The sequence below is a fragment of the Aotus nancymaae genome, unplaced genomic scaffold (assembly GCF_030222135.1).
Source record: "Aotus nancymaae isolate 86718 unplaced genomic scaffold, 86718_ANA_hifiasm-v0.15.2.pri h1tg000014l, whole genome shotgun sequence".
Taxonomy (NCBI): Eukaryota; Metazoa; Chordata; class Mammalia; order Primates; family Aotidae; genus Aotus; species Aotus nancymaae.
The window spans coordinates 14,034,177-14,062,127 of record NW_026988425.1 but is presented as its reverse complement, the minus strand read 5'-3'; the positions used below and the strand labels follow the sequence as shown (position 1 = coordinate 14,062,127).

Sequence of the window (27,951 nt, the reverse complement as noted above, 5' to 3'; positions counted from 1 at the left end):
GGGAGAGGCTACTGGCCAGGCCTCCAGAGTGTGAACTTTTCCCTCTGCCTGTAATTTACGAGTTGTGTTTGTGATACCTGCCACTGCAACCGCCCTAGACTCAGTCTCCTCATTTGTAAGATCAGCTAAGTCAGTGGTGCAGTCCCCAACCTTTCTGGTACTGGGGACTGGTTTCGTGGGAGACAGTTTTTCTACGGACCAGAGAGTGCGTGATGGATTTGGGATGATTCAAACACAGTCAATTTATTGTGCACTTTATTTCTATTATTACATTGTAATAGATAATGAACTAATTATACAATTCACCATAATGTAGAATCAGTGGGAGCCCTGAGCGTGTTTTTCTGCAACTGGACAGTCCCATCTGGGGGCGATGAGAGACAGTGACAAATCATCAGGCATTGGATTCTTGTGAGGAGCGAGCACCCTAGATCCTCGCATGCACAGTTCACAATAGGGTTCATGATAAAAGTTGCGCTCCTATGAGAATCTAATACTGCCGCTGATGGGACAGGAGGTAGAACCCAGGCAGTCATGTGAGCCATGAGGAGTGGCTGTAAATACCGATGAAGCTTCGCCCACTTGCCTGCTGCCAAGCTCCTGCTGTGTGGCCCGGTTCCTAACAGGCCACTGACCAATACTCTGTCCTCATTCAACTCCAATACCCGAGCTGTGTTTTCTCTAAGGGTGCGTGCAGGGCTAATTTTCTGTGATTTGGTTAGTCTAATCTGAACTTTGTTGTATCAACTACATTGTATATTTTTGCTTCAGGGATGCACCTAATGCTTGTTATGGTCAAATGGCTTGCATTAATCATTCCATATGGTATTCATATAACATAATATTACATTGTGCCGCATAATTATCTACAATGATGATTTGTCAATTAGAAGTAATGTGCATTAAAAAGTGGAGTTCCCAAGTAGGAATTTTGTATAAAATGCTTATATGATTATTTTATGTCTCCTGCCTTTCAAGCCTCCAGCACTTCCTTGTCTTCCTCTGTCTCCACCCAAGGCCTTATTTCCTGTTTGTTTTTGAGACAGAGTCTTATTCTGTCGCCCAGGCTGGAGCGCAGTGGTACAATCACTTTTGGCTCACTGCAACCTCTACCTCCTGGGTTCAAGCCGATTCTCCTGCCTCAGATGCCTGGGTAGCTGGGATTACAGGCGTGTGCTACCACACCCGGCTGATTTTTGTATTTTTAGTAGAGACAGGATTTCACCATGTTGGCCAGGCTGGTCTCGAACTCCTCACCTCAGGTGATCCGCCTGCCTTGGCCTCCCAAAGTGCTGGTGTTGTAATGGACCGCGTGTAGAAAATTATTACCAAGACAAAAGATGCCAAATTGCAGGGTCTTTATTGCCGTGGACCACGGAGGATTCACGTTTTTCAAACCCGTGGCCCCGAAGGGAGGGTACCAAGACTTTTTATACCCGAAAAACCACCTTGGGAGTAGGGTGAGGAGCGGGGAGGGTGATGAAGGGGCTTCAGACATTCCGAGGGCTGGTATATTGTGTAAATCACCTCCTGGGCAGAGATGAGGGTGGGGGTGTCCGGACATTTCAAGGGTTAGAGGACATGTTGTCAGTTACTGATAAGAAGCAGTTTTACATAGTAGCTAGTTTGCAGAGCAGACTAGCAGTCTTATTTTTAGAAACCAAGGCCAGCAGTTATTGTGAGGAGAATGGGGGCTGTTGCAACTTATTTTAAAAACAGCTTTGTCTTTTATAAAATGATGTTCAGGTTCTGGCTCTAGGCCAGCACACTGGGATTACAGGCGTGAGCTCGTTTCCTGTTTTATTGAGAAGACAAATGTGCTCATCTCCATCACCATGTGCCTTAACCTGGGTGTCTGTTCTCATGCAGCCCGTTCTATCGAGATTCTTCGAATGGATGGTCCATGCTGTCGTCCAAAGCCAACATGCCCACTGACCCCAGGTTTTCCTCTCTGGGAGCATCGTCCATTTTTCGCTTTCTACTGAATCTTTTTTATCAACACACAAACATGTTGTGATTGCCTCCACACAGCAAGCCCTACCGTGATTGGCCCGGTTTCCTTCCCACTTCCACGCTTCCTTCAAAACCCCTCAAAAGCAGTTTCTCTCCGCCTGGTTTTTCTTGAGCTCACTTCATTCAGGCTCTCAGTGTTAATTTTCTATTTCTGCCATAACAAATTGCCACAAATTTAAAACCTTAAACAACACAAATGTGTTCTTTTTGTAGTTCTGCCCAGCAGAAGTCTGATGCGATCTCACGGGATTAAAATCAGGTGCTGCAGGGCTGTGTTTCTTCCCGGAGACTGAGTTCTGTTTCCTGCTCTTCCAGGTTGTTGGCAGAAGACCTTTCCTCCTGGTTGTAGGACTGAGGTCCCCGTTGTCTTAAGTCAGCTCAGGGCTGTTCTAGCCTCTGAAGGCTGCCACATTCCCTGATCCTGACTCCTTCCCTCATCTTCAAAGCCAGCAATGGTGGGTCAGGTGCCTTTCATACTTTGAATCTCCCCTCCTTCTTCTGTCTTGTGTCTCTGACCCACCCTTCTGCCTATCTCTTTGCTTCTAAGGACTCATGAGATTAGGTTGAGTCCACTTTATTATCCAACATAATCCCCCCTTCTCAAGGTCGTTAACATTAATGATATCCACAAAGTCCCTTTGGCTGTGGGAGGTAAGATTTTTACAGGTTGCACGGGTTAGAATGTGGGCATCTTTGGGGACCATTATTTTGTCATACTTTACCATCACTCTAATAAAACAGCTCTCCTGAAAGTCACTCAGACCTGTTGCTGAATCCAGTGGTCATTCCTGGATTTTGGGTTTCTTGAACATTCAGCTGCATGGATGCAGTTATCATTCTCTCCTTTTTGATACACTTCCATCACATGGTTTCCAGGACACGGCACTCACCTGGTTCCTCCTAATGGTCTGGTTGTCCTTTTGTACCCGTTCCTACTGGTTCCTCTTCATCTTTCTGACCTCTAAACATAGAACTACCAGGCTCTTCTCTTCACCGCTTCCTCTCATTCCTTAGGTGATCCCACTTGGCTTTAAACATCCTAATCTCTGCCTCACACCAGGGTTTCTTTCCCGAACTCCAGACACACGTATCTATCTGCCTACATGACATGTCCATTTGGATGTCACAGGATATTTAACCTTAGCGTGTTTGATCAGCCTCACAAAAGTGCCCTCCTATCGTCTTCTTCATTTTAGCAAGTGGCCATTCCATTTTATCAGAGTGGTAGGAGGAAGTGTGATATTCAGAATAATGGCCCCCGAAAAGATGTCCATGTCCTAAACCCTGAAGCCTGTGAACACGTCACCTTCCAGATGGGCAATCCAGCACTCCCTGTAGTAACCTTGAAGCCTTTCCTTCTCTCTCACCTCACTATCCAATCTACCAACAATCTGGTCAGCACTGCTTTCAGGTTACATCGAGAATGTAACCATTTTCACCCCTTTGTCATTACTGATACAACTCCAATGACTGGAAGAATATCAGAGTCCTTTGTTTTGCGGATTAGACGTGGACACATTTGGAGTGGTTTCAAGGAGTACAAAGTTTAATAGGCAAGAAAGAAGGAAAATGCTCCCCAGTACAGAGACAGAGGGAGGGGGGCTCCGAGTGGAGAGAGAAAAACCCCGTGTGGGGCAGAAAACAGTCGGTTATATTAGGAGGCTAGAGGAGGCTGTGTCTGATTTGCATAGGGCTTAGGGTGTTGGTTTGACCAGGTGTATCATTTATGTAGTCTGCGGAAAAAACTGGCCCTCTCATCCTAGCTCTTTAACATGCAAATGCAGGTCGCCATGATGTCCTGCACACGTGGAGTTATCTGGAGGCGGCCATGATGCTTGGCACATGTGACAGGGAGAAGAGGGTGGGAATTGCCATGCTGGTTGAACTGTTTCTGATCACCAGCAATTGCATATCAAAGCTTGCTAGCCTGGCTCTTTAAGCCTCTTTTCTGTTAGAAAAGAAATATTTTGGGAGCTGTTTTTATTAAAAGAACCTGCTGAGAACTCCCTTTACCCTCTCTATCTGCCTATGATTATTTCTTAATCACTTCTCTATCATTACTACTCTTTTTTTGTTGTTGTTGTTTTTGAGACAGAGTCTTACTCTCTCGCCCAGGCTGGAGCACAGTGGTGCGATCTCCGCTCACTGCAACCTCCTAGGTCCAAGTGATTCTCCTGTTCAGCTTCCTGAGTAGCTTGGACTATAGGTGCGAGCCACCATCCCTGGCTAATTTTTCTATTATTAGTACAGATGGGGTTTCATCATGTTGGCCAGGCTGTTCTTGAACTCCTGACCTCAGGTGATCTGCCCTCCTTGGCCTCCCAAAGTGCTGGGATTACAGGCATCATTACTACTCTTATCCAGCCCACAGCAGTCTCTGACCTGGATCATTGTGATAATGTTGTGATAATATGATAGTGATAACTGGCTTCCCTGCCTCTGCTGTTGTCCCTCTACAGTCTGTTCTCAGTTCAGACACCAGAATGTAAGTCAGATCCTTTGCCCCAGAACTTCCCCCATCGTTCCATCTCATGCAAAGGAAAAGCCAGTGTCCTCCTGTGGGCCTGTGAGGCCTGGTACAATCTGGGCTCTGCTACTTCTCTGCTTCTCTATCCTCACTCAGCTCTGGCCACCTGCTCTTTGCACAGCTGCAGCACAGTCCTCAGGGCCTCAGGGTCCTAGGACTTGTTATATGCTTGGCCTGGAAACCTCTTCCTTCAATAGTGGCATAGCTTGCTTCCTTCTTCCTTCAGGCCTCTGCTAGAGGGTCACCTCGGAGGGCCTTCTAACCTTTTACAATCTCCAAATCCCTAGCCCTCTTACCCAGCTTTATTTCCCCTGTTTCTTATTTTTAAATAATCTGTTTTCTTTCTTTAGAATGTAGGATCTTTCATGTGATTTGTTCGCTAGAATCGTTCTGTCGTGGGTTTCATGTGATTTGTTCACTAGAATTGTTCTGTCACATAGCAGGTACTAAATAGTTCTTGAATAAATGAAAGAAATGATTATTTCCAAAATTACATCTTAATGGTGAAAAATTTAAATGGTACAGAAGAACATGAAGTAGAATGTGTGGGAGGGAAAACTTTTCTATTTTTCAAAATGATCAACAGTTTATTTTCTATCCCTCTGAAGACTGTGGATGCTTAGATACCAAAATCCTTTTTCAGTTTCACATATAGGTATCATAGTTTACAGTCTTTTCTGCAACTTCATTCTTCCGCTGTGCTCATTATCTTGTGTATCTTTTTATGTCAAAAAACCTAAGAACTTTAAAAGCAAAACAAGTATTTTTAAGCATGTCAGTGAAGGGATTCTGAAGTTCGTTTGTCTGTTTCACCCTAAATGCCCACTTGTTTATTTTTCTTTAACCAACTTGATTATGTGGGAAGTGAGTTATTAATTTTTGCTTGTTACTAAGCTTCCACTGCAAGATTTGCTTCTCTTTTGCAAGAGAAAGCTCCTCGTTGAATTAATACTTTAAAAACGTCAAATGCTGGAGGCACTGACATGTTGTCAGCCCTTCGCTGACTGACCTGTGAATTCAACAGCTGTGGCAGCTCCCTGGATTCTGGGAAGCTCAACGCCACGTGGACAGAGTTGCAGACATTTCAGATGATAAAATAGCCATTATAATATAATAACATACAGCACTTTTCTCCAAAAACTCACAATGTTTTTAATGAAGACTAGAGTTGCCCTGACTACTGCTGTCACTTAAGACAGAGGGTGGAGGAAATTGAGGGCTGATGGAGGCATCCGATCTGCTTGATAAGAAATGTAGACAGGACTCGTACCTTTCTCTGACATTCTCATAGCTTCTGTGAGTTTTGCCTGAGTGTTGACCACTCAGCACTGCCCCAGCAGCTCTGTGGTCTTGAGCAAGACACCTAACCTCCCTGATTCCCTTGATTTGGAATCATTGTGTGGACTAGAGGTAATGTAAGTACCCAGCACAGGGTGTGACACAGAGCAAATGTTTATTATTATTATTCTTGCTATCACTGTTGCTTGTCGTAATTGCTGATAACATTTTTTTTCTGGGGGGGATGGAGTCACATGGAGTCTCACTCACTCTGTCGCCCAGGCTGGACTGCAGTGGCATGATCCTGGCTCACTGCAACCTCCGCCTCCCGGGTTCAAGTGATTCTCCTGCCTCAGCCTCCTGAGTAGCTGGGATTACAGGCATGTGCCACCACGCCCAGCTAAGTTTTGTATTTTTAGTAGACATGGGATTTCACCATGTTGGGTAGGCTTGTCTTGAACTCCTGACCTCAAGTGATCTGCCTGCTTCAGCCTCTTAAAGTGCTGGAATTACAGGCATGAGCCACTGCGCCTGGCCTATGGTAACACATTCTTTAGCAACTTTTTCTTTGGTTTCTCCTTAAGCATGTCTTATAATCAAAGAGTCTGTAACTAAACCAAGGTCTCAAGGAAGAAATAGACCCTGCTGATGCACATACCATTGTTTCTTAGGAAACTTTTCAGCAGTTTAGGACCAATAGGAGTTGAAACCACTCCTGGATTACATGTGACAAAACGCACCGGCAGTGCTATGAATACTTAAGACAAATGCTGGTGATAGATTTGGTTAGTTCGAGTGTTAACGAGCCCTGGGTCATGAGGTTGGTGGCTTTTCATTTGGCATCAGGGTCACATTCTAATTCCTGTAGTTGTTAGGGCAGGAAGGACCAGATGAGAATGTATGGCTGAATCAGCACAAGCCATTTATTCAACAAATTATAGCACAAGATGCCAGGGGTTAGGCAAGCAGTTGAGGGTACAAGTGTGAACCAGACCTAGCTCCTGACTGCAGAGAGTTTATAGCAGTTTAATTGGAAGGTGGAAAACTAAAGTGGGGTTGACCACAGGCAACTAAAACACAAAGTTCAAACTACTCGTGAATAGAGATGGTTTTGAAAATAGCCAATAGATACACTAGAAGGGAAAGCAGAGAAGGGAGGGAAGGAGGGAGGTACACCCACATGTAGAACTCTCTAGACACACAGGGAGATGCTGTGACAGATCCATGCTTGTCACCGAAAGGCAGTTTGGGTAGCAGTGGGTCTGAAGCCCCACGTAGCTGAGTCAGGGAGAAGTCACCAGGCATGCCCGCCTGCTTTTCATGTCAATAGGATCGATCTGTTTGAAGCAACTTGCCGCTTCTTCAGTTTAAACATAAACCCACTGATCTCAGTTGTAACGAGGGTCTGCATAACAGAGCAGCTGAGTGATCAGAGTTGATGGAGATGTATTCCCTTTTTTTTGTTTGGTATTTATTCTTTTTCTTTGGTTTTTAATTTTTAAGTTCAGGGGTACAAGTGCAGGGTTGTTACATAGGTAAACTTGTGTCATGAGGGTTTGTTGTACAGATTATTTCATCGCCCAGGTATTAAGCCTAGTGCCCATTAGTTATTTTTATTTCCCAGATAGGGTGGGCTCATCCCAGAGCCGGGAAGCAAGAGGACTTGGCTTGTCGCCAGACATCGTGCCACAGCCTAAGAAAAGTCACTCAATCTCTGTGAGCCTTTCCCCTCATCTCTGTATGGGGGGGAAAGGAACAGTAGCTTCTTTCCGGGGTTCTCTGGAGATGAAATGATGATGTATGTGGAGCACACGTGGTGTCTGTTGCTGTTACAGACACTGCTCTGGAAGGGATGGCAAAAGTGCAACAGGGGAAATAAGACCTGGGGCTAAAAGGCAGAATCAAAGTGAGAGCAGGCATCCTCCTGATTTCATGCCCAGATCTCTGTATCCAGGCTCTGCATACATTCAGGGTTGAGTCATTTACTTGCCTTTATGGCACTCGATTCCAATAAAATTGAGAACCTGGAACTACCTCCAGCTGGTTCAGTCAGTTTTCATTTCCACTGCTCAAGCTGGATAGTCATTTCATTTCCTTGGAAATCTTTTTCAAGTCCAGATGAATGCTTCATAGTTTGACCATAAGAAAACGCTACACGGCACCACTTTATAATTTGTCTCCTTTGGTAACACCAGGGGGTGCTGGCCAACAAGTAATTCATCTGCAAGTTATCAGGTTAAACATTTCCTTTGCAGGCATTCTTGTATTCTCTCACCAAATGTTTTATTTGTTAATCTCATCTAGTAAGATGCAGTTGAAAGTGTGTGCAAGTTTAGTAGATGCTCACAGAAATAGATTCAAGATGTGATTATTTAGCAATGTGTGTTTTAAATACCAACTACTTTAATGTCCAGACTTTTAAATTCAAATGGTGATTAATCTATTTGAAAGGATTCAGATCTGTTTAACAAAATATTATTATTTTTTGATGGGGTAGATTTTTTCGAAAAAGTTGTCAAATACATTTTGGAAATGCAATGTATTATTTTTATACCTGGAGATTCTCTCTGTATATTATGATAAGAAAGCCTGAAAAATGAAGCAGTAAAGAAGCCTGTTTAACCTTTAAGGTGTTTTTAAACGTATTTGATTATAGACTACCCCCTCCTTTTCCTCAACATATGTTAACATTGATAAGGATAACTGTGTTTTAGGATGTAGTATTGGAAATGTTAGGTAGGGACAATGGCCTGTTTTTAAATCTCGTATGGGTTTCATGCTACTGGGATGTCTCAGAAGTATTTCCAAGTGCCTGAGGGCTGGTTCTAGGGATGTTTCTACCCTTGCAGATGTTACATCACGCTGGCTCAGGCTCTGGGAATGAGCATGGGGGGAGCTCCTGCTGGACCTGCAGGCACAGGCAAAACAGAAACCACGAAAGACATGGGGCGATGTCTTGGGAAATATGTTGTGGTTTTCAATTGTTCAGACCAAATGGATTTCCGAGGACTTGGACGAATTTTTAAAGGTATGGGTTATATTTTTTTATTTGATGAGAAATTTCAGCCAAGGTGGAATATTTTGCTAAAATTTGTTTTCAACAATTGGCAACATTTTAGAATCATTTTCAACTTTGTAAAATTTTTTGGAAAATCTTCAATTTTGCCAGGTGTGTGGACCAAGTGTTACTATCTCCTGCCTTTTTTTAGATGTTCCTTTATCTCTGCAGGTTGGGTGTTTACAGGTAAAGTGCAAAATTGTGAGTTGCTTTGAGTCACTTGAGGCGTACATAGATCTATTTATTCCACTTTACTTTTGAATGAACTTACAGCTGGTGCATTTTGGCAGCTACATAATATCCTTTTTCTTGGTTTTCCCAAATTATATACTAATTGGATTTTTTGGTTTAATTTCCTTTCTAAGGACTGGCACAGTCTGGATCCTGGGGCTGTTTTGATGAGTTTAACCGTATTGATCTACCAGTTCTCTCGGTTGCAGCCCAGCAAATTTCCATTATTCTGACATGTAAAAAGGAGCGCAAAAAGTCTTTTATTTTTACTGATGGAGATAATGTGACTATGAACCCTGAATTTGGGCTTTTCTTAACCATGGTAAGGAGCTGCTAGAAAAGCTACTGAATTTCAATCTTCTTATCACAGTTTTCATGCATCTCTCCGGTCATCTGTCCTCTATTTTCCTGAATGGAAATTGGGATTTTAACTTTACCTCCTGTTGAAAAGCCTTTGGGGTTAAGCAAAGATCATATGAATAACTCACGACAGACTGTCCAGGTAAAAGGAGAGTTTTTACATTAGTAAATGTAAATGAGTTTTCTGGTTGTCCTTCCAGATTTGTCGTGTGTACATAATGAATCTTTTAATATCATGCTGACATGTGGTTGATTGCATCATTCTTCCTTGGGTTTTATTTTCTGTGTAGAATCCTGGCTATGCTGGACGACAGGAACTCCCTGAAAACTTGAAGATTAATTTCCGCTCAGTGGCCATGATGGTCCCTGACCGTCAGATTATCATAAGGGTGAAGCTGGCTAGTTGTGGCTTCATTGACAATGTTGTTTTGGCCAGGAAGTTTTTCACGCTTTACAAACTGTGTGAGGAGCAGCTTTCTAAGCAGGTATGTCATCCTGGAGGTCTCATGCACTTAGGCATGTTTCATTTTTCCATCCAGCAGAATGTTCTCATTTTGAAATTCTAGACTGGCCTTGTTGACAAAGGATTTTATTCATACTAGGTGGAAAGGTGATTACTATAAAAATTTTATATGCATAGTTTTATTAAGAAGTACATTTAAATAAATTAATATTTATAGCATAGAAATAAAGTGAATATCATCCACACTGATTTAAGAACCAAAGATTTATGGATATTAACATTGGCTGTTTATATCACTTACAGATTCATTGTCATATGTGTTATGTATTTTCATGATTTTTGGGAACCTCTCAATGATTTATTCTTCTCAATTCTAAGCTCAATTGAGTATTTGACCAAGCTTTGCTAACTGTCTGGTTTATATGTTGCAATCTTTTTGCTAGTTTCCTCTACTGCTTAGGGTAGCAGGTTCAGGTATCATGAGGTTTGTTTAATAGTTAAAAGTCATGGAATTAAACATATACTTCTGCGTTAGTTATCTATTGCTGCATAACAGTCATGTAACAATCATAACACAAATTTTGTGTCTTGTAACAGTGTACGTTTATTACTACATGGTATCTGTGGGTCAGGAGTTAGCTGAATTGAGTCCTGCAGTTTATATCTAACAAGGCTACAATCAAGTGTTGGCTGGGGCTGTGGTTTCATCTGATGCTCCAGTGGGGGCAGTCTACTTCCGAGCTCATTCAGGTTGTTAGCAGAATTCTGTTAGTTGAGGGTGTAAGACTGAGGGCTTCAATTTCTTGTTGGCTATTTGCTGGAGACCCCCTCAGTTCCTACAGGCTGTGCATAGTTTCTTGCTATATGGGATTCCCCAAAACGACCACTCAAAGTCAGCAAGGAAAGTGGTTTCAGCAAAACGAGTGCTACAGTAGAATCTAATGTGACCACATAATCACACACACATAATCACATACAACCTGTTGTATCTGCTGTATTCTATTAGTTAGAAGAAGCAAATCACAGGTCCTGCCTACTCTCATGTAAAGAATGACCACCAGGAGGTGGGTATCATGCCACAATTTTCTACTACATATCAGTAAAAATTAGTAAAAATATGTGCTAAATAATGACACAGTGCAATAAACATAAGATTATAACATGAGTAACATTTCCTAACATATATAACCTTTGCTCCATCTCATCACTCCGACTTCCATTTCAAACTTCTTTGAATCTGTATTACCTTTTTATACACATAGATTCAACCTAATTATGTTCACATTCAAAAGTTCTTTCCCTGTAAGTGTCCAGACACACACAGATTCTTCTGGCTCTGGCCATTGAGCCCTTTCTGGTTTGTCTGACCCTAACATTTTGTCTTTAACATTCTTGGTTTCTTCTGCTTATTTGAGCCCTTATTCACTCATTCTTTTTGTATTAGTCTGTTCTCATGCGCTAATAAAGACATACCTGAGACTGGGTAATTTATAAAGGAAAGAGGTTTAATTGAATCACACTTCAGTATGGCTGGGAAGGCCTTAGGAAACTTACAATCATGGTGGAAGGGGAAGCAAACACATCCTCTTCACATAGTGGCAGGAAGGAGAAGTGCCAAGTGAGGAGGGGAAAAAGCCCCTTATAAAACCATCAGATTTCATAAGGACTCACTGTCATCAAAGCAGCATGAGGGTAACCATCCCCATTATTAAATTAACTCTCACTGGGTGCCTCCAATGACATGTGGGGATTATGGGAACTACAATTCCGGATGACATTTGGGTGGGAACACAACCAAATCATATCATTCTGCCCCTGGCCCCTCCAAGGTCTCATGTCCTCACAATTTACAATACAGTCATGCCCTTCCAACAGTTCCCCAAAGTCTTAACTCATTCCAGCATTAACTTAAAAGTCTTAAGTCCAAAGTCTCATCTGAGACAGGCAAGTCCCTTCTCTCTATGAGCCTGTAAAATCAAAAGCAAGTTAGTTACTTCCTAGATGCAGTGGGGGTACAGGCATTGGATAAATACACCTGTTCCAAATGGGATAAATTGGCCAAAACAAAGGGGCTACAGGCCCCACGCAAGTCCAAAATCCAATGGGGCAATAATTAAACCATAAATTTCCAAAATGATCTGCTTTGACTCCATGTCTCACATCTAGGTCATGCTGATGCAAGAGAAGGCTCCTAAAGCCTTGAGCAGCTCCACCCCTCTGGCTTTGCAGGGTACTTTCATGCTGCTTTCATGGCCTGATGTTGAGTGTCTGCAGCTTTTTAGGTGCACAGTACAAGCTCTCAGTGAATCTACCATTCTGGGGTCTGGAGGATGGTGGCCCTTTTCTCACAGCTCCACTAGGCAGGATCCCAGTGGGGACTCTTTGTGGGGGCTCCAGTCCCACATTTCCCTTCTGCACTGCTCTAGCAGAGGTACTCCATGAGGGCTTCACCCCTGCAGCAAACTTCTGCCTGGATATCTAGGTGTTTCCATACATCCTCTGAAATCTAGGGGGCGGTTCCCAAATCTCAATTCTTATCTTCTGTACACCTGCAGGCCCAATACCACGTAGAAGCTGCCAAAGCTTGGGGCTTGCACCTTCTGAAGCAATGGCCTGAGCTACATGTTGGCCTCTTTTAGCCACAACTGGAGTGGCTGGGATATAGGACACCAAATCCCATGCCTTCACACAGCAGGGGGACCCTGGACCTGGCCCATGAAACCTTTTTTACTCCTTGAGCTCTGGGCCTGTTATGACAGGGGCTGCCATGAAGATCTCTGACATGCCCTGGAGACATTTTCTACATTGTCTTGGTAATTAACATTTGAATCCTCATTACTTGTGCAAATTTCTGCAGCCAGCTTGAATTTCTCCCCAGAAAATGGGGTTATCTTTTCCACTGCATCATTAGGCTGCAAATTTAAAACATTTATGCTCTGCTTCCTCTTGAAAGCTTTGCCACTTAGAAATTTCTTCTTCCAGATACCCTAAATCGTTTCTCTCAAACTCAAAGTTCCACAGATCTCTTGGGCAGGGGCAAAATGCCTCCAGTCTCTTTGTATAGCAACAATGACCTTTACTCCAGTTTCCAACAAGTTCCCCATCTCTACCTGAGACCACCTCAGCTGTACTTCATTTTCCATATAACTCTTAGTGTTTTGCTCAAAGTCATTCCACAAGTCTTTAGGAAGTTGCAAACTTTTTCATGTCTTCCTGTCTTCTGAGCCTTTCAAGTCTCTAGGAAGTTCCAAACTTTTGCCCATTTTCCTATCTTCTGAACCATCCAAACTGTTCCAACCTCTCTGCCTGTTACCCAGTTCTAAAGTTGCTTCCACCTTTTCAGTGTCTTTATAGTAGCACCCTACTCTATGTGGTATCAATTTACTATGTTAATCTGTTCTCATGCTGCTGATAAAGACATACCTGAGACTGGGTAATTTATAAAGGAAAGAGGTTTAATTGAATCACACTTCAGCATAGCTAAGAATGCCTCAGAAAAGTTACAATCGTGGCAAAAGGGGAAGCAAACACGTTCTTCTTCATGTGACATCAGGAAAGAGAGTTGCTGAGCAAAGATGGGGAAAAGCCCCTTATGAAACCATCAGATCTTGTGAGAACTCACTATTGCGAGAACAGCATGAGGGTAACCACCTACATGGTTCAGTTACCTCCACCTGGTCCCTCCCACAACACGTGGGGATTATGAGAAATACAATTCAGGATGAGATTTGGGTGGGGACACAGCCAAACCATATCACTTATCTTTCAAATAAATATTTTTTTCCATGCTGTTTCTTGAATGGAAGAAACTTCCCCCATCTCTGGCTCCTGCTTTCATCTTCACTACCACTTCACTACTTCCCTCACTCCTACCACTCATGTTCACAAGGTCATTCCGAAATGTAATAAGTCAATGTGTGCAAAATAATTGGACCCATACTCATCTCTTAGTGAACATTCTGTGACTCTCCCTTCATACCCATAGATTTAACTGAGTCCAACTCTGATAGGAAGTTTTCCATCATTAATTTTACTCACCAACACTTTTAAGTCATTGTTACTTTTATGCAAGTTTATTCACATTTCTATTTTATTATCTTTATTAAAATTTAAATTCCCTGAAGGTGGAAACTTAATTTGAATATTTTTATGTGCTCCATCTTCCAATGACTAGTATTAAGTAAGGCATATTGTTCCCAATTACCTTAGCGGATAACTGTGGTTTTTTTCCCCCTATACATCTTTTTTTTATTGTGGTAAAAGCATATAAAATTAAATTTACCATCTTAACCATTTGTAAATGTACAGTTCAGTAGCATTAAGTATATTCACAATGTTGTGAAATATATTTCTGTAACTTTTTCATCTTGAAAAACTGAAACTGTCTGCCCACTAAACAGAAACTTCTCCTTTTCTCCTCCCTTAGCTCCTGGTAAGCATCGTTCTACTTTCTGTTTTTATGAATTTGACTATTGCCAATACCTCATGTAAATGAAATCATATAATATTTGTTTCCTTGTGACTGGCATATTTTACTTAGTGTAATATAAGTTTCATTCATGTTGTAGCATGTGACAGGATATCCTTTCTTTTTATGGTGAAATAATATTCTGTTATATGTTTATACCACTTTTGTTTATCCATTCATCTGTTAATGGACGTTTAGGTTGAATGGTGCTGCTATGAATATGTAGATATCTCTTTGAGACCATGCTTTCAACTTTTTGTTTTGTTTTGTTTATTGGTGAGACAGAGTCTTTCTCTATTGACCTCACTCTATGAGAGCAGGTCTCATCTCACATCTTGGCTCACTGCAAGCTCTGCTTCTTGGGTTTAAGCAGTTCTCATGTCTTAGCCTCCTGAGTAGCTAGAATCACAGATGCACAATACCATGCTCAGTCAATATTTGTAATTTTCTGGTAGAGATGTGGTTTCGTCACGTTGGCCAGGCTGATCTCAAACTCCTGGCCTTACGTGATCCACCTTGGTCTCCCAAAATGCTGGGATTGCAGGTGTGAGCCACTGTCCCTGGCCCATTCTTTCAATTCTTTTGGCTATATACCCAGAAGTGGGAATGCTGGATCATATAGTTCCATTTTTAATTTTTTGAGGAATCACCTTTTCCACTGTGATTGGGTAATTAAATTTTGATTATTCACTTCATATACACTGAAATTTGACATGATTGAGCTTTTATAAATACATAGTAATTGTATGGTAAAGCTGGGGGGTTGGCTTTCTAATTTGTCCTTATCCTTCCTCTTCCAGGTAATCCTGCAGCGCAACTGCTTTTTTTCTCCCTGATTCTCCTATCTTCTTACTTATCACGAAAAGGGCACATATATCTCTATGTATATGACAGTCATGAGTGCAGTCCCAGTTTAATTCTGGTTCTGAATTTTAACTTTAGAGATATGAGCTAATTTCCCTATGGATGATTGATTAAGAATAAGCTGAAAGGGATGTCTGTACTCCAAGAAGAAATTTGTTCCTTTTTCCCTGTCAAGCTATAGCAGCTAGTTCTGATCTAAGGGCTTAAGCTAATGATGTCACATGGGAGGACTCTTTGGGATATTCGCTATTTGCTCAAAAAGTATATCTATATAGAAATTTTTTACTCCACTGTGTATATGCATTTTCTGAAGGAAAACCAGTATTTATCCATTATTGTGAATAGAATTTCTGTGAGATTCACATGGCTTCTGCAGGTGTATTAATGTTGAAAATAAGCCCAATGTATCTCACATTCTCTAGGTTCATTATGACTTTGGCCTGCGTAACATTCTGTCAGTTCTTCGGACCTTGGGAGCAGCAAAACGAGCCAATCCAATGGATACGGAGTCCACGATTGTCATGCGTGTGCTACGGGACATGAATCTTTCTAAACTGGTAAGACTCACAGATGGAAATGTTCCACCTACTTGAATATCAGTTCAAGTAACTAACCATACATGAGACTTCAAAGTATTTATTTAAAATGCTCATTTAAAATGCCTAATTGTCAGGTAAAGTGCTGGAGAGCATCACTTTAATTATACTTTTTCAGACTTTTTTTAGAGTAGTAATGACTCCTATCTACTCTAAAGTGTGCCTATTCCAATAGAATTGAAATTGACTTAAAATATACATGTTAAGATGCCGAAAACCTTAAATCCTTTTTGTGTTTTAGAACTAAAATCTCACCTTTAAAGTCTGGTAGAGCCTGGTAGGAAATGGTATGCAAATTCTACAAGTGTGTGATACTTTCACACTATTAATTTACAATAGAGACTGATCATCAATGCCCAGTATCTGTGGATCTATGTAAAGGGTGACAAAGTGATATTTTTTATTTTAAAATAAAAGTATAAACCAAATTGCAATTCACTAACCTGCTGCTAATTTCTAATTTAAAAATTCTTTTAAGTTTAAATTAGAAACTGTAGACTATGTGGTATCCCCTGGAACTATTTTGTGGAAAGATTGTCACATAGACAGTATTGTCTTTCCTTTCATTTCCTTCCTTTCTTTTCTTTCTCCCTTTTCTCTTCCTCTTTAATTTGTTTTTTTTTTTTTTAATTTATGGGAAAGATGAGAAAAATATTAGTTAACTTTAATAAATGTTTTATTTGTGTTAGTGGTTATTTGGCTTAGTGGTTACATTGCAATAACCATGACTGTGTCGGGCATTTCCAGCTTATCTGCATATTGCTATGTTTGTGCCAGAATAATTGGTCTGATTTCTCATTCTTTTCTTTTTTAGATTGATGAGGATGAACCCTTGTTTTTGAGTTTGATCGAAGATCTCTTTCCAAATATTCTTCTGGACAAGGAAGGTTACCCTGAACTGGAAGCAGCAATTAGTAGACAGGTAATATGCTTCAACGGCATCGAGGGTTGGTGTCTGTTTTGTCTGAATTTAGTGGGAATAAAGTGCTGTGGCTCCAAGCTGTGCACTCAGAGCAGCAAAAATAACAACAGTGAGGCTAACACTGCTGTCTTAAGTGAGACCAATGCACACTATGGGTTGAACTCCCCCTGCCCTGGGTCTCCTACCATTGCACAGCCACATGTCCAGCTAGTCATGTGCGGGTAGCCCTGTTATTGGTGGAAACCTTTCCACACCAGATTCAGAAATGAAATTTGATTGGTCAGCAGGGGATGGATGGGGCTGAGCTGGCCGCCTCTCCGGAGCTTGGCTTAGCTTGGCTTTGCCTTAGTGTTTGCTGTGTTGCCGATTGTTGGATTCCTGCCTCTGTGTGTTATTTGCAGCGATCTCATGTGGCTTCTACACTGTCCCTTCTCCCGCCCCCCACCAGTACTTGTGGCTTCTTACTCAGACTCTGGGGGTGGGATAGGGTGGGTAAGGTGGAGGAACCCATCACACTATGTGGATCATGATGTATCTGGATTTCCCCTTGTACTTGGTGCAGCTTTAACTTTTTATAGTCTTCCTAGGAATGGAAATTAATTATGTAAACCATATGCCTCAATTTCCTTTTCTATGAAGAAGAGTCTGGAAAAAAAATGTTTTATAGAAGTGGTGATTAGTTCCTATTTATAAATTGCACTTCAATTCCTTGAAAATATTTGTGATAAAAATCAAATGTGGGCAGGTGCAGTGGCTCATGCCCGTAATCCCTGCACTCTGGGAGGCCAAGGTGGGCAGATTTCTTGAGTCCAGGAGTTTGAGACTAGCCTGGGAAACATGGTGAAACCCTGTCTCTACCAAAAATCCAAAAAATTAGCTGGGCATTGTGGCATGTGCCTATAGTCCCATCTGTTCTGGAGGCTGAGGTGAGAGGATCACTTGAGCCTGGGAGGTTGAGGCTGCAGTGAGCAGTGATTGTACCACTGCACTCCAGCCTGAGTGACAGAGGGAGACTATCTCAAAAAAAAAAAAAAGAAAAGAAAAAAGAAATAAAATGTGGCAGTACTTAGTGTATATTTTGCTTTAAAAATTTAGTATATAAATGTCTGAATTTCCTGATCAGGTAAGAGTGATAATTTGTCTGCATTTGGTTTCTTCATCTTTTGGCTAAACTAGTTGTAATACTACCTAAAAGCTAAGTATTGGACTGGGTGTTGTGGCTTTGAGATGTCCCAGTGCTTTGAGTCCCAGTGCTTTGAGATGCCAAGGTGGGAGGATTACTTGAAGCCAGCCTGAGCAACATAGCGAGACCTCGTCTCTACAAATAAATTAAAAAATTAGCCTGGCACAGTGGTGCATGCCTGTAGTTCCAGCTACTCATGCAGCTGAGGCAAGAGGATCACCTGAGCCTGGGACTTTGAGGCTGCAGTGAGCTGTGATCATGGCACTGCACTCCAATATGGGGTGACAGAGTGAGACTTGTCTCTAAAAATATATGTATAAAAATATAAAAAAGCTAAGCATTAGGAATTAATGACTTACATTAGTAATTTGTAGCATATAAAAATCTGAAGAGCAAATCATAGCATAAAGTGATACATGATTATTGTAAAAATTATTTAAGTAAAATTGAAATCATTATGTTCTATGCGTTCAAGCATAGCTTGACGGTTAAGTGCATGGACCATAGATTTGAACTTCTTGGGCTTAAATCCACATTCCATAGTTTCCCAAGCTGATCATCTTGGACAAATTGCTTAGTCACTCTGCTTCAGTTTCCTTATCTATAAAATGAAGATGTTAATAGTATCACTTCTATCATATTATTATAAAGATTTCCATCATGTTTTATACAGATTGATCTTAGAATAATATTTGGCACAGAGTAACTTCCATACATGCATTGATAGAAACTCTGCAGTGGACATATAAAGACAGCTTGAAATTTATATGGAATTTCAATCAACATAGTATGCTATCCATTTTTATAGTCATAAGTATCATCATTTAAATTAAACATTTAAAATACATTTTGTGGCTGGGCACGGTGGCTCACACCTGTAATCCCAGCACTTTGGGAGGCCGAGGCGGGTGGATCACGAGGTCAGGCGATCGAGACCATTCTGGCCAACATGGTGAAACCCCGTTTCTACTAAAATGCAAAAAACTAGCTGGGCGTGGTGGTGCACGCCTGTAATCCCAGCTACTCGGGAGGCCGAGGCAGAGGAATTGCTTGAACCTAGGAAGCGGAGGTTGCAGTGAGCCGAGATCACGCCACTGCACTCTAGCCTGTGTGACAGAGCAAGGCTCCGTTTAAAAAAAAAAAAAGAAAAAAAATACATTTTGCCATTTGAGCCTTTATTTTTAAGTTGCTCCTCAGATGTTCATTCAATAGAATGTTTGTATAAATGTTTTCAATTCCCAAAGACAAATGCGGATATTTCTTATTAGCTTGGGATTACATCTTCATTACATTCAGCCAGATTTTTGTCTATGTAAATGTGTATTTTTCATGCAATTTTTAAATTACAGTAAAAATTTACATTTTAATCATTTTTAAGAAGAATTAAGCACATTTACATTGTTGAGCAGCTATTATTGTCACCACCATCCATCTTCAGAACCTTTTTTATAGTCCCAAATTGTACTTGTTAAACAGAAAATCTTTCTCCCTCCTTGCGTGTCTGTGTATTTTTCTTGTAGCACAATGGAAAATTTAGATTGTCATTGATGTGTTTCAATGTGGGGATTCTCTTATGTTTTCAGGTTGAAGCCGCTGGTTTAATCAACCATCCTCCTTGGAAGCTGAAGGTCATCCAGCTATTCGAAACACAGAGGGTGCGGCATGGGATGATGACCCTGGGGCCCAGTGGGGCTGGGAAGACCACCTGCATCCACACCTTGATGAGAGCCATGACAGGTACGGGGCAGCCAAGGTCAATGCCTGGGCAGCCCATTTAAATAGTTGTGACACCTTTGAATGCCCAAGAGGGACACAAATGCAGACACATTAATTATTTTTATAGGAGGAAATAAATGCTTTGTTAATTATTGGGACTATTTTGGAGATAACATATTACATTAATGGACCAAACAGAAAAAAACATTTTTAGGTGACTTTATGCACTGCACTGTGTGTTTTACATATGTTATGTAATTTAATTTTCACCATGATTTTGAGAGGTTGTTATTATTATCCCCATTTTGTATAAAAATCAAGGCTCAAATTAAAAAACACCCAAGGTCACAAAGCTGGTAAGTGATGGTAAGTGAAGAGTTAAGGTTACAGTGCATTAAAAAAAATCCCAGTTTTCCCAACATACCATACCATTTCCCAGTAAATGCAAAATAAAGCACACTGTCTCCCAATAAACAGAAAATACTTCCAAACCCAACTCTTATGTTCTTATGTTCTATGTGCTGAAGTCGTCCTAATCCCAATCATAAATTAGGATTGGGAATCCCAATCCCATTTGGAATCAGATTTTTTTTTTTACAAGTTAAATAAATGCATTTCATTTCCAGATGTCCCTAAGCCTTACATCTAAAGTCATCTAAGGCTAACGGACATTATGATGTTCATGATTATTCTTGTGTTCTCTTGTTCCAATCAGACATTGATGACTCTCTTTCTAAAAATATTGACATCCCTTAGACATGACAGAGTTGAATTCCAAAATGTCACAGAACCTTGGCTGTTGGAATGCAAAACATATAGCGTGCATTGAGGTTTTAGGAGCTGACTGAAAGCCCACCCAGCAAAAAGGTACCTGGGTAGGCTTTCAGTCAGCTCATGGAAGCTCAGTGCACTGCTACTGGTGCAAACTGGTACACTGTTGGTGGTGGCTGGGGATTGCCAGTGTTTGCTGTGGGACCCTGCACGTGTTGGATTTGGTCTTTGTTTCCTCAGTTATTGGAGGAAGTGAATTCTGCCTATCTGGACTCTACCAGGATGTTCTCAGACTGAGACACTGTGTGTGCTCAGCTAACACCTACCTCTACCAAAACTGAGCACTCCATCCTGCAGGACTTATCATGTGGTTTTTCATGTATGCTATTAAGATTCTGTTTTGGGATTTTTATGTTTTTAAATGATGTGTTCTTCCTCAAATTTTTCTTAATATTTTTGTTGCAGTTATGAAGCTGCCTTCTGTTAACAATAAACTATGAATGCACAGGGTATGAGCACTAAATATTAAACAACGTAGATACATTATGTATGATATGTCTAAATTATGTAATCTGTATGGCATCACTGATTTTGGAGAAGTTCCTTGCAAAGATGAATTAATCATTAGACTATTTGCTGTTTATGAACTTGGTTTTGGTTTTAGTAGAGGAAACATTCATCTTACTTAAGTAACACATTGTTTCTCACTGAAAACAATGAGTTTTAATAATCCAAAATTTTATAATCTTTTAATAATCCAAAAGATTGAGAAGATAATTGAACTTCTGAGGAAGTACGAGACCCATGCATATTATTTGTTCCCTGGTTTAGCATATATCTCATCATCAAGGTCTTTAATATTCTACACTTTGAAGATCTGTCGGGTTCTGTATTAGAAGCAGGACGTAGACAAAGACAGAGATAATTATAATTCAACAGGGAATCGCTATAAGGAAGGTTTGGACAAGTATCCTAAGTATCCTGTGAGTAGGAGCCAAGGAGATCAGAAAATCCTCTAACGAATTATAGAAACATACACAGAGCAGGTGCTACTTCATCTGAGGCTTGAAGGTAGAGAATCAGATTGATAAAAAATATTTTTGGTAGAAAAAAGAGCCTGTGTCAGTAGGAGGAATTGGAGACAACATGATATACCCAAGGAAGTGCTTTGGCATGGATGAAATGCAATTGGTCCATGGAGGTGGAAGTGGGAGGGTGGGGGATGAGCTTGGATAAGATGATATAGCAGATGCCATTGGCACCCAGTGCCACACCCCTTTCATCCTCCCCTGCTGTAGATGTGGCTGTGTCTCTCTTGAGCTCTGGTAGTGGCTCCCAGCTTTTCAGCCTTAGGACTTTGCTTGAAGCCAGGGCCCTGTCTCAGCCTGGAAGTAGGAGTCCGATGGGAATTAATGTCCCTGAGGCAGTCATGCCCTCGACCAATGGGGAAGAAGAGTTGATGGCAGGAGACCTGCCTCCTGTCTTTCAGAAAGACACTCCATCTGTGATATGCTTAGCAATGCACGCTTTATTGGCTTTCTCTTCTTTCCTGTCTCATTTTCTTTGTTCCTCACTTCATACTTGCAGCACACAAGTTCTTGTCTCAGATTCTGCTTTCAGGAGAATCCAAATTAGAGCAGGTGTGGCATGAAGAGCTTTGTAAGTCATGCTAAATACCTAGGCCTTATTCTGGAGGTGATGGGAAACCACTGAGCTAGGGAATGGCATCATCATTCCTGTGTGTAGAAAACTATCTGGTGGCCACAGAGAGAACAAACTGGGGGACAGGAGGGCTAGTCTCGGGATCCATAAGGAGGTGACAGCAAGAAAAGGGTGCGGGCAGAGTCCATGAAGGTGGAGTGATCAGGATGGAGTCCAGAAATGCCTAGGAGAAGCAGCAAGAGGAATTAGTTTAACTAACATTGTGAAAGTCAAGCATTTAATTTTTCTTAGCTTATGCTTATAAAAATGTTATGATATTTTAAATGAAAACAATAGAATTCTACATATTACCATATTGAAATAATTTTTGATAATTTCTCTTGTATAGGCAACAGGTGACTCCACTTTTCACCTATGCTATCATACACTTTAAAGATTTTGCTGGCCTCTTGTAATGTGCGATTAGATGAAAGATTGTGTTGCCAGAGGCTTATGGATATCATCTATTGCAAAAGCTAAATTGTGGCTAAGTTTAGCTTTATTATTGTAAATAATTAGTTTAGCTTTATTATTGTAAATAATTAGCCTGATTGTTTTTGTGATTTCTAAAAAGGAGAAATACTGTCTAGCTTTCTAAATGGGCATTAGGGTTCTTCTGAAAAACAACTAGTCGACACACACACACACACACACACACACACACACACACACAGAGTACAATAAGTAAATTATATTTATTTACAAGTAATTGGCTCAAGTGATTATGGAGGCCAAGAAGTCCTATCATCTGCTATCTTCAAGCTGGAGACCCAGGAAAGCAGGTGGTATAATTTGGTTTGAGTCCCAGGGCCTGAGAACCAGGAGAGCCAAGGGTGTAAATCCTAATTTGAGGGCAGAGAAGATGCAATGAAATGTCTCAGCTCAAAGATAGGCAGGAAAAAAGGGGCAAATTCTTCCTTCCTTGGCCTTTTTTTCTGTTGGGGCCTCAACAGATTAAGTGATGCCTGCTTACGCTGGGGAGGACCATCTACTTTACTGAGTCCACTGATTCAAATACTGATCTCATCTGGAAACACCATTATGGACACGCTGAGACATGGTGTTTAATCTGGGTAACTTGTGGCCAGTCAAGTTGACACATAAAGTTAATCACTGCAGTGCGTTTTACTGGAACATTTTCTCTAATGTACATGTATATGTATGTATGCTTGTATTTGTTGATCTACCGCACACAGTGAGTAATATTTCAGTGTATGTAGCTTGTATTTGTTGATCTACCAAACACAGGAAGTAATATTTCAACATTTTTTTTTGAGACAGAGTTTCACTCTTTCACCCAGGCTGGGGTGCAGTGGCACAATCTCGGCTCACTGCAACCTCTGCCTTCTATGGTTTCAAGCGATTCTCCTGCCTTAGCCTCCCAAGCAGCTGGGATTACAGGTGCCCACCACCATTCCCAGCTAATTTTTGTTTAATAGAGATGGGGTTTCACCATGTTGGCCAGGCTAGTCTTGAACTCCTAATCCCGCGATCCGCCAGGCTCAGCCTCCCAAAGTGCTGAGATTATAGGTGTGAGCCACTGCACCTGCCCCATTTTTATAATTTTATACTTTAAATCTTATTATTCACTGTTCTGCTTATTAACCACAGTCCCTTATGCACAGAATTCCAGCCCATTGAAGAGTAGGCTTAGGGTTTGAAAGATGTGAATACATTTCTTGGCCACAAAAGAAAGTCCTTGATTCATACAAAATTCATTTAGCTTATCTTTTTCAAGGTGAGCAAGAAAACATATCACAGATCAAAGCTGATAATGGAGAGAATGAGGCATCTTCTAGGTGATATTTCAGGCACAAGATTTAATCTAGTATAGCTTAAACCAAAGATTTTTTTTTTTGAAAAAGCTGTGAAATTTAGAGAGCATCCAGATTATATTAGTACCTTTATAAATTCCAGCATGGTATCTTTTTTCAACCCTAAGCAATATGCAATTTTCTCTAAAGAAGATGAAAAAGTGCTTTAGTCAATAAAGTATGATGAAGCTGATTTTGATAACTTAGAATGCAGTAAGACGTATTTTCAGTGTAGTTCTGCAGTTTTCATATTTTGAGCACCTGCTGACAGTATACCACAAATTAGTGCAGTGTTGCTTAATGATGGTTCAGTTCCCATCTGAGATGTCTACAATTTGGATTTACTTGGTTTAGATTGTGGAAAACCACACCGGGAAATGAGGATGAATCCCAAAGCGATTACTGCCCCACAGATGTTTGGTCGGCTGGATGTTGCAACAAATGACTGGACTGATGGGATATTTTCTACCCTATGGAGGAAAACATTAAGAGCAAAGAAAGGTAGAAGATAAATTACAAGTATTATTTTTGATATATATTTCTAGATAAAATCCTTGGAGGCTATACAGAATTAGTAGAATAACTGTATTCTCCATATAATATCTTAGCCAAGACTAACAAGTCATAAATCAGTATGATATTTGTGAATGTTGAAATAATGAAATTATTGATTACAGTAGTTACAATGCTCCCTTTTTTGAAATAATAATTTTCTGAAAATATATGTCAGTATCCCTGTGATACCTTAGAATAAAATAGATGGAAAAAGCTGTTAAGGAAAATTGATAGTATTGAAAAAAGTGATTTTACCATAACTATTTTCACTGAATATTTTACCAGTGTTACTCTCATTTAAGTAGTGCCTATTTTTAAAGAATTGATTTCTGTATAAAATCACAGGGAAGATGGGTTATTTGGGGGAGAAAATTATGTATAGCAAAAGTGAAGTCTGCACTGAACTAATAAATTATTCTGTGTAGATGGACATTAGTGTTTGGTTGTTTAAACAAACTCATTAAGGGCTAGCAGTTCAGTCTGAATAGTCTATTACTTATGGACTTTGTGAATTGAACCCAGTGTTCTCAGAATATAAACTCGGAGGGAAGAGGTGATATCAGCCTTCTTCTCAGTTGATTTCCTCACTCCTGAGTGAGTAGGTGAAAGACACAGTGAATACAATTGCAGGGAGAAAGAAGCAGGGGAAGGAGGAGATATTTGGGCTTACTTCCTGGGTCCACCCTCTGGGCAACTGTGTCCTTCTGAAATATGTTTAAAGTAGTACCATTGAAGTTCTCGTTTAAGGAATGTAGCTGATAAAACTAATATTAACTGTCCAAAGAGAAATGAAAATGCTTATTTCAAAAATGTGCTCATATTAGAAATTGTTTTTGTTCTACTGGAAAGAAATCAACTTTAATTTCTGATTTGTTCCAGTAATCCATTGTAAACACAGACCCAGTGACCAAATGTGACTTCAAAGAACAGGAGCTCAGAGAGCTTTTTTTCCCTTCTTTCCACATAAAAAAGGCAACATGTGCTTTTTCTTTCAAAGTGAGTCTAGTGATTAGATCACCGTTTTACTTGGATTGCTAGTTGAATGAACTTGATTAGGATTTTCAAAGCATTTTATTTGAAATAGACTATTCCGGAGTTGTTGGATAGCAAAGAAAATTTAGAGCCATATGATAGGTCATGGTGTTGGTGAGTAAGAGAAGCTAGTAGTTGAGAAATGAAGAGTAATGCTACCATTAAATCAATTACCTAAATTTACAATGACATTCTTGTTGAGCATTCTGCCGATGTTTGTCATTTTCTCTACCTCCCAGTATCTCCTTACGTGACTGCTGTCAGGTTTTGTGCCCAGTGCTCCTCTGAAATTGCTGTATCAAGGACACCCCTGACCTCCAGCTTGTCAAATACAAACCAGTTCTCAGTCTGGTCCTGCCCTCAATAGCATTTGGCATAGCTGATCACCCGCCTTCTTGAAACCCTTCCTTCCCTGGGCTGCAGGGATTCCTCATCTTGCTAGCTCTTTTTTCCACTTCTACTTCCTTGAGAAGTCTGGAAGACTGGGGAGCAAATACAGGAGACCAGGCCAGAAGCTTACAGGGCCTCTGTCTCAGCCTTCCTCTCTCTCTATGCTTAACTAGAAGAAACTTACCCAGTCCCATAATTTTAAATCCTATCTCTAAACTGATGGCTTTCACATTTAAATCTCCAGCCTTAACCTCTCTCCAGAATTCCCAACTTGATGACTCTATGAGGATCTCTATTGAATGCCTTAGACTTAGGTACAAACTAGAATGGGTGCCATAGCTCTGTCCTTCCCACTGTCCTCATATCCCTCTCCCTCTCCTCCTCTTTTTGCCATTAAGGTTGAACTTCTTATTGTTCCTGGAATGTGATCACCTTAGTTTGGGATGCTATTGACTGGGTAGTTTATAAACAATAGACATTCATTTCTCATAGTTCCAGAGGCTGGAAGTCTGAGATCAGGGAGCCAGCATGGTTGGGTTCTGGCGAGGGCTTTCTTCAGAGTTGCAGTCTGCCAGTTTCTTGCCATATACCACGTGGTGGAAAGGCAAGAGAGCTCTCTGAGGTCTCTTTATAAGAGCACCAGTCTCATTCACGAGGGCATTTTGGGGGAACACATTCAGTCCGTTGTATTACTCTAAGCCTGTACCTGCTTCAAGGGCTTAGCACTTTCTGTTCTTGCTGTCTGGAATATTCTACCTCTAGATCTTTACATCATTTCATTCTCTTCCTGGAATATCTTATCGACTACCTTATCTAAAACATGCCCCATGCCCTCCTTCTACTTAATTTTTCTTATGTTAAATTTTTCTTTCTTTGTTTGGTTGTTATCTCTGCTCCTTAGAATGTAAATGATGCAATAGCAGGACGTTGTTGCATTTATCACAATATCCCCAGCCCCTAGAACAGTGACATATGCAAGATGCTCAATGAATATTTGTCCAATAAACAAATGACTTTTTGATTTAATTATGGGCCTCGACTGCTACATGAAGATCTTTAAAAATCCTATGTGACAAAACAAGGTAATCACTTAGAGCAAAACTTTATTTAAAAGTTAGAGAAAATTACATGGAATATAGTATTTCTTCAAGCTATTTTATACTTAAGTGTACATGCACTGCATGTGTGTATGTATTTTTTTCTCCCTTTGGTGGGGCATTCTAGGGGAACATATCTGGATAATTCTTGATGGTCCAGTAGATGCCATCTGGATTGAAAATCTGAATTCTGTTTTGGATGATAACAAGACTCTAACCCTCGCCAATGGCGATCGGATTCCAATGGCTCCAAACTGCAAGATCGTTTTCGAGCCTCATAACATTGACAATGCTTCTCCTGCCACCGTCTCAAGAAATGGAATGGTTTTCATGAGCTCTTCTATCCTTGATTGGAGTCCTATTCTTGAGGTATAATTGAATCCTTTTTTCGTATAATTAAAAAGGAAAACAGATCCTTTAGCATTCTTTTACTGTGTGTGCCAGTTTTTCTGCAGATGGCAGTGTAATTGCGTTTTTATGCTGTTTATGGAAGATACCTTGAATGCACTGGGACATTCAAACCCTGATTGCTCCTAACTTGTTTCTTCATTACTCTTCTAATCACTTTTGAACTGGGATTTCCAGCCTGTAGCTTGTACAGTAATTGCCAGGCCTGTATGAACCAACAGTCTTGCAAAACCATGTCTGAGGACTAATAAGTAAAATTTAATTTGATCACTTTGGGGACTCATGATATTTTTGAAAGATACACATTCACATAAAGTTTAGGAGTGACCATCTGAGAACATTAACTTGAAGACAATTTATTAAAATTGCATATAAGGAATTTTTATGAGATTCATTAGTTATAACATTAGTCCTAAATTTGAACTTGGCAATAATATTTCAGATAACATCTCATCAATTCATGATCAGGTATATTATTTTACTAACAGCAATATATTCTAGAAT

General features: G+C 40.5%; 1 protein-coding gene across 1 annotated transcript in view; it reads left to right on the top strand.

Annotated features, from left to right (window-relative positions):
- DNAH5 (dynein axonemal heavy chain 5) overlaps nt 1-27,951 on the top strand; it is a 373,821-nt gene that overhangs the window by 194,491 nt on the left and 151,379 nt on the right. The window contains exons 36-43 of the mRNA XM_064375875.1: nt 8,668-8,846; nt 9,242-9,429; nt 9,758-9,952; nt 15,685-15,819; nt 16,673-16,780; nt 19,547-19,700; nt 24,320-24,466; nt 27,167-27,408. Of these exons, the coding sequence (XP_064231945.1) occupies nt 8,668-8,846; nt 9,242-9,429; nt 9,758-9,952; nt 15,685-15,819; nt 16,673-16,780; nt 19,547-19,700; nt 24,320-24,466; nt 27,167-27,408 (1,348 nt within the window). The remainder of the gene's footprint in view (nt 1-8,667; nt 8,847-9,241; nt 9,430-9,757; nt 9,953-15,684; nt 15,820-16,672; nt 16,781-19,546; nt 19,701-24,319; nt 24,467-27,166; nt 27,409-27,951) is intronic.